This window comes from Lithobates pipiens, unplaced genomic scaffold, assembly GCF_037356315.1.
Source record: "Lithobates pipiens isolate NorthernLeopardFrog02 unplaced genomic scaffold, aLitPip1_a1.2 Scaffold_18, whole genome shotgun sequence".
NCBI classification, from domain to species: Eukaryota; Metazoa; Chordata; class Amphibia; order Anura; family Ranidae; genus Lithobates; species Lithobates pipiens.
In genome coordinates, this window is record NW_027507758.1 from 483,022,500 (window position 1) to 483,030,155 (window position 7,656).

The 7,656-nt window shown below is 42.4% G+C and overlaps 1 protein-coding gene across 1 annotated transcript in view; it reads right to left on the minus strand.

Annotated features, from left to right (window-relative positions):
* Nucleotides 1–1,454: 1,454 nt before the first annotated feature.
* DTYMK (deoxythymidylate kinase) overlaps nucleotides 1,455–7,656 on the minus strand; it is a 51,864-nt gene continuing 45,662 nt past the window's right edge. Inside the window, exon 5 of the mRNA XM_077488438.1 lies at nucleotides 1,455–2,802. Coding sequence (XP_077344564.1) covers nucleotides 2,680–2,802 — 123 coding nt within the window. The 3' untranslated portion in view covers nucleotides 1,455–2,679. The remainder of the gene's footprint in view (nucleotides 2,803–7,656) is intronic.

Sequence of the window (7,656 nt, forward strand, 5' to 3'; positions counted from 1 at the left end):
AAGGGGGTAAAGCCTTCCAGAGGGCAAGTTGTTAAAAAAAAACTGGAAGACTAATGTTCATACCTGAACAGAGCGATTTTCAGGAGTTTGAGCATTTTTGTGCACATCTACAACAATTTTAGAAGCACATTGGAAGGGTTTTAACTTTATTGTATTAAAGTGTCTGGTGTTTGGAATGAGGGGGGGCAGTGCGAACAGTTCTTTAGGGGCTGAAAGCACTGGATTTGGGCATTTAGAGGCACTCAAAGTCTATGAGGCTAAAAACAACTGATTCTGCCTATAAATTCGCTCATCAGGTATTGAGTGAGTTACAGGCATCTGAACTCTTATTCCATGAGAATTTTTGTTGAGCGCTTTAAGCTACAAAATGCTTAGGTGTGAATGGGGCCTAAAAAGGAGTCTTATTTTAGCATAAAGCAGGCATGTCCAAAGTCCGGCCCGCAGTCTGGTTTTGAACAGCCCGCCTGGTTATCTAAACACACACTACATACATACATACATACATACACACATACATACACACATACATATATATATATATATATACACACACACATACATAATCTATATATCTATTTTGTGGCCCCCGACAATCTCCCAGCACCGGGGCCACAAAAGATATAGTCTCAGTCTGGCTGCTTCAGAGATTGGAGGAGGTACGAGCGCCGTGCGCACAGGAGTATTTCCTGTTTACTCGGCAGCCTCTGTAATAGGAAGTCCCGTCTGCGCCATTGGACGACTGTTATGTCCATCAAAGGATGCAGAACTTTCTCTTAAAGAGGCCGCTGTCTAAACAGGAGATTCTCCTGTTCTTTGGCGCTCATCCTGCCCCCTCCAAGGCTGCACTGATGGCAATAGTGAGTACATTCCCAGCCAATGGCGGGGGCTGCATTCCCAGCCAATGGCGGGGGCTGCATTCCCAGCCAATGGCGGGGGCGCAGATGGGCACTGACCCTTATTTTGCTTCAGTTTTTTTATTTTATTTTTTTCCTGAAACTTCCCTCTTAAAGTGAAGGTGCTTGCTATTCGCCAATAAATACGGTATATCCAAATAACACACCCAAGCTCATCTCTTCACCACACACAGCCACAAAGGCAAGAGAATTCTTGTTGGACCGTGTATTAGTGTTCGAACAAACACACTTTGACTGAATTTTAATGGTTCAAAGAATGTCAGGCAAAATGGTCGGCCCTCGCGCATGTTCACTTCATCAAATCTGGCCCTCTTTGAAAGAAGTTTGGACACCCCTGGCATAAGGCCTAGTTTAGTAATGGGTGTTGCTCATTGAAATTAATGTGGACGACATGAAATGCATACAGTTGTAGTACAAGCTTTTGAGAATGAAAACAGCCATGAGGAGACAAAACCTGCATAGTGATTCACTGCAGATTACATCATCTTTGCCCTTTGAAGAGCAAACAAACCCAAAGTCAGTTTTTAAGGATAACAATAGTTTAGTTTTAATATATTTATTTAAAAAGTTGTCTAGATTTAAAAACACATTTCACAGAAGAATCTCCTACAGACTTGGTTGCACTTTGGATGGCAACTGCATATACCAGTATTACACAAGGAAATCATAATACATATGAACATATAATACACAGCCAATATGATACATCTATACCAATATCCAGCACTTGGTTATAGGTTGTTTGCAATAACTTAGCATTTTCCCAGGCGTGAAGATAGATTAGAACATCCGTCAAGGTTTTTCTGCTCTGTGTCCACAAGTGAAAGGTTTTCCTTGCTGTGTAACAGAAATATATCCTCACTTTGTTTGTGACATGTACCACCAGGGACTGGAAACCTCAATAATAAGTGACATAGCAATAAACATGACAGGTTCTAACCCTATACCACTATCCAGAATCAAAAAAATGGTTGGAGTTCTACCTAAAAGAACACACCTTGCTACAATATTGTTTTAGGACCAATAACTGCCACTGTGCATTACCTATAATTTGCACCCAGAATTCACTACTGTACTGCAGACACATGTTGATTTAGGCATAGTAATGAAGCTCATAGCAGATCTAGGCCATGCATGGATTATGGGTCTGCTAGTACAGGGTCCCCCTCTCTACAGAAGCAGACATTTTCAGTTATACAGTGGTTCAAAATGCTGCTTTAAGTACCTGCCCCCAATGGTTGTCCCATTTCTGCACACTTTAGGAAATGCTGCTCTACGATAAGTTTAGTTTTTACATCAAGCCATGTACAGCCTAAAAGATACATTTTATATACAGTTTGGAAAGTTAATAAAATACCTGCATTGCTTGTGTGGAGATTTACATAAAACATTGCATATTAGAACACCCGAGCTGCTTTTATTTCCCATAAAATTGAAGCTGTATACCAAAAGCAGCTCAATTTTTTTTTTTTTTTTTTTTTTTTTTTAAGAGCCTGTGAACATTAAGCCAAAACACAAGTACAGCAAGTTTTCAGGTGGTTTTTGAGAGACACCCAAATACATAAATCCTTGGACACATTTCTGCAAACAATACAAAGTTAGGTGGATAGAAGGTAATTGGGTCATTACTGCTGCTAAAAAAATTAAAAGAAGAAGCTTTTGCAGGTATGGTACTGGGAGGGTGAAAGGACATTTTCCATTAAAAACAACTCCATTCTGAGCAAGAAATGTGTTAGTCTAAGCCCAAGTGATCAACATTCTAGATTCATGCATCAGACTCAACCCAGAGCTTCCCAATTGGCTGATCTTTGGCTTCCTGTATTATGTCTTCACTTAGCTGTTGAATTGCACTGTGGACTTCTTCCATACTTTGGGCTGCATCAATCACCTGTTTGTAAAAAAAACAAAAAACACACAACTGAAATAAGCAAATCAAAATAAAGTAGTTTATCCGCAAATATAAAATCTTGAAGGACCCATTTGCTTCCTTGCTGCGTGTTTACAAACATGATTTGTGTAAACTTGCATTGTGTTAAGCCAGTTCATTTGAACAGTCCCATTCATTAGAATAGACAAACATACATGCACCATTTGTTTTGACATTGGTGCACCACAGTCCACATGCTGTGTGTTGGTGCCCTTCAAATTAAATGGCACAGCAGCACACTGCGGTAAAAGCAATAAAACCTACCACCATTGCAGACCTGAAAATAAAAGTTGCTCGAGTTTGGGGGTGCGGGGTGTGTGTGTGTGTTGAGGTTGGCGCCTTTTGTCCCCAGTAGCCATTCAGCCATTCCCACTTTGTCAAGGACGACCTCACCTTGTTCAGCCCCAGGCTTATGGGACATCACACAACCTAGAAGGCAGCAGGACCGGTATTCTTGCATGCACAGTGGGGAGCCAGCTGCGATGCGCAAGTCCCAGCCTGTCCCAAATCCAACCTAACACCAGGTATCCAGCAGCAGTGCTAAGAATCAGTTGCAGGAAAATACTTAAAAATTTAATTTTCAACTTAAATAGATGAAGTTGCTTTTCAGAGCTATTGGATTACCATTAGTCAGGCAGCTGATCTTCGTACAGGTTTCCTCTACTTTGAAAACAGAGCAATGTCTGGAATATCCAAGTGTGTCGAAAACAGTGAGTTCATTTTTTATTTTTTTGAGAAAGGAAGGAGGAAGACTTCTGTTATAAAATTTTGCAAATAGGGAATTTCTCTTCGCAGATAAGGGGTCACTGATGAAGGCAGCAGTGATGACACTGATGCGACTGCACTGATTGTCAGTGTACACATCCCCTGTCACAGGATAGTCAGTTATTGTCTTTCCTTTGCCAGTGCTGAGGAAAGGACATGCCATTAACAGGCATTTGTTTCCAATCTCAGCTGATCAAATGATAAAAGGGACGCTGCGATTGGCCCTTTAAACGACATCACAGAGCATGCCCCAAGTTCTTGGAGAATAGTCAGTGTCAATAGATTCCCTCCCAGAACTGGTTGACTGACCTGTAACCATCTCATCCATAGCGTGGTCTGCAAGTGGGAGTCGGACAGGTCACAAAAGCACAGGTGCCAAGACAATTTTTAGCCGCCATGGCAAACTGAGATTGGTCAAGCCCCAATTTACATTTTTTTTAACCAAGTAAAATATCAAATACAGTACCATGCTTTCTTAGCCTTAGCCAAGAAAGAAAAGACATGCAAAAATATGAAACATTGCACTAGAAGAATTAAATCAGCTATAAAACAGTGAGCAAAACACATTAAAACCATTTTGAAACGATTAACAGCAAAGTGAATTTAAAAAAGGGACGCAATTATGATTCTCAAATATTTTAGCAATGGCAGTTTCCTGGCTATCAATCCACAACTGTGGCTTGAATGTCATGAGCGGCAGACTCAAAACAAGTGCAGGAAAAAGTGTCAGAATGCCTTTTCTGGGTCTGTGACCTAGTAGAGTACTTAAAGGAGAACTAAAGTCCACTGTACTTAGCGCCCCTCTGCAAGCCCCCTTGCCACTGCCGAAATTTTTCATGCATGTGGAGTGGATTCATCTGAGAACCAAGGCATGCAGAGACTGTACACAGCTGTGCATGCAGTGAATTAAAGCTTTCCTTCATTTTTGCTGAACTTCCACATGGAGTCAGACACAACCAGGCAGCTAGCAGTTACTTTAGGAGGCAAGCAATGGCAGCTACCCCAGTTTTATAACAGCTTACCTGTAAAATACTTTTCTTGGAGTACATCTTAGCATACAGAGCCTTAAGTATTTACTTAGTGGGCTATAGCTACCTTCAGGTGTTTACAATGGCACACCCAATACAGGAAGTTGACTCCCCTCTATAACCCCTCCTCCTTCCAGTACCTCTGTTTTTGTAGCCAATCAATATACTTAAACCCCATAAAAAGAAGAGGGGCAGGACCTCTGTCCTATGATGTACTCCAAGAAAAGGATTTTACAGGTAAAGTCATAAAAATCCCATTTTCTTTATCGTACATCATAGGACACAGAGCCTTAAGTATTTACTTAGTGGGACGTCCCATAGCAATGTTACTTGATAGGAGGGAGACAACCCGTAGGGAACCCCCAGACCTTGAGGGCTTATACTGCTGCCTGCAGCGCACACTGTCCGAAGGCGATATCCTTATTCCTTCTTACATCCACTTGGTAAAAAATTTAGTGAATGTATGGACCAAATACCAAGTTGCGGCCTTGCACATCTGAGCAAAGGAGGTCTGGTGAAGCACTGCCAAGAAGCACTAGTTCTGGTAGAGTGCACCTTAAACTTGAAAACCCCGTAAAATCAAAAGTTTGAATTAACTTGCCGAATCCACTTAGCAACAGTGGATTTCAATGCTGCCTGTCCTTTAAGACCTTCTGGCAGAATAAATAAAAAAAAAAAAAGACAGTCTTACGAATCTGAGCAGTTTTCTTTAAATAGATTTTCACTGCTCTCACTACATCAAGACAATGTACTGATTTTTCTTCCCTGGAACATGGTTTAGGGAAAAAATAAATAAATAGATGGCAAGAAAATATCTTCATTCAGATGAAAGCCTGAAACCACTTTTGGCAAAAAGCCTGGACAAGGGCGTAACACCACTCTGTCCTCACGAATAATCAAATATGGCTCTTTACAAGAAAGAGCAGCCAAGTCTGAAACCCTCCTTGCTGAGGATATAGCAACCAAAAATATCAGCTTCCTAGTCAGGCTAAGGGAACATGCTGTAATGGTTCAAATGGTGGTTTTTGTAACGCTGACAAAACTAAATTCAAGGCCCAAGGGGTTAAAAGCTAATTTAACTGGCAGATTAATCCGCATCACCCCTTGCATAAAACCCTGGACTAAAGAATGCATAGCAAACAGTCTTTGAAATAAAACCGATAAGGCCGAGACTTGGCCCTTAATAGTACTTAGGGCCTAGTTCATCTCTACGCCCAATTGTAGAAAAGCAAGGATTCTGCCTATAATATATCTCCAAGGGTGCCAACCCTTAGATTCAACCGAGGAAACCACCAAGCTTTTCAAACTATCGTATACAACTCTGGAAACTGGTTTCCTTGCATTGATTAAAGTTGAGATAACAGACCTGGAAAGCCCACGCTTCTTCATAATGTGGGTTTCAATAGCCAAGCCATTCAATTTAGCATTCGTAAAGTAGGGTGGAATATCTGCCCCTGCGATAGCAGGTCTGGCCTTAGTGGGAGAGGCCAAGGACCCTCTACTGCCATCTTTACGATCTCTGCATACCATGACCTTCTGGGCCATGCTGGTTCTACCAGAATTACCAGCTTTCTTTCCAGCTTGATTCTGCAAAGAAGTCGAGGCAGCAACTGAATCGGGGGAAAGCGTAGATCAGTGAAAACTGATCCCTCGGAGATACCAGAGCATCGGTTCCATATGCGAGTGGATCCTTTTTCTGGACACAAAGTTGACCAACTTCTGTTGAATCTGGATGCTAGAAGATCTATGTCTGGAGTCCCCATCTTTGGCAAACAGCCCGAAACCCTTCGGGGTGAAGAGACCATTCCCCTGGGAATAACTGGCAGGCGTACTAAGTCGACAGCAATTTTCTACTCCCGGAATGAAAACTGCCGATAGGGATGGGAGATTCCTTTCTGCCCAAGTTAGGATATGGTTCACCTCTCTGAGCTGAGACACTCTTGGTGCCCCCTTGGTGAATGATATAGGACACAGCCGTGGCATTGTTGGATTGAATCAGGACCGGACAATTCTTTAACCTGGGAGATCCAGGTTTTCAGAGCCAGATACACTGCCCAAATCTCTAGGATGTTGATGGGCAGGGCTCTTGCGTTTTGACCACTGTCCCTGGACAGTAGTCTCCTCTAGGACTGCTCCCCAGCCTGAGAGGCTAGCATCTGTCGTTCCTACTTTCCAGATCATTGGTCTGAAAGATTTCCCCTTCAGCGAATTCTGGCTTCGTAACCACCAACTGAGGCTTGATACACTTTGGGACAGCCGCAGCATTGGCAAAGTCCAAAGCTTGGATCGTCTTGTTACAAGCAGAGAGGATTCTTTTTTGCAACAGTCTTGAACAGAACTGGGCATAGGAGACTGCTCCGAAGCTACCATCTTTCCTAACAGCAAGGCGAATTGAAGGATTTGCTTTTGACCTGACCATCCGTACCAGCTCTTGTATGGAGATGATCTTTGCTGGAGGCAAGAACACCCTTTTCTGGGCTGTATCTATGATCAGTCCTAAGTAATCCAGCCTTCTTACAGGTTTTAAAGGAAGACTTCTCTAGGTTGAGGATCCAACTGAGAATTTCCAGGTATCTGGTTGTAATGCGTACACTTTGCCTTAAGTGAGTCACTGACTGGTCTATTAACAATAGATTGTTTAGGTACGCCAACACTTATGCCCTGTGCCCTCAACCTGACTAGAGGTGGTGCCAGTATTTGTGAATACCCGTGGTGCTGTGGCTAGCCCGATGGGTAAGGCCGCAAACTGAAAGTGCCATTGTTCCACATATATAGGGACATGCAGATATACGTCCCTGATTTCGAAGGACACCAGAAGTTCTCCGCCTTGTAAGATGGATACCACTGACCTGATTGACTCCATTCGAAATAAGCAAATTTTTAGGAACCGATTTAGGTTTTTTAGATCCAGAATGGGCCCAACATCTCCATTTGGGTTTGGTACCGTAAACAGGTTTGAATAGAAACCTAAACCTTGTTCTTCTGTGGGGATCTGTAGGATTAGGATTTACACAGCCGATTT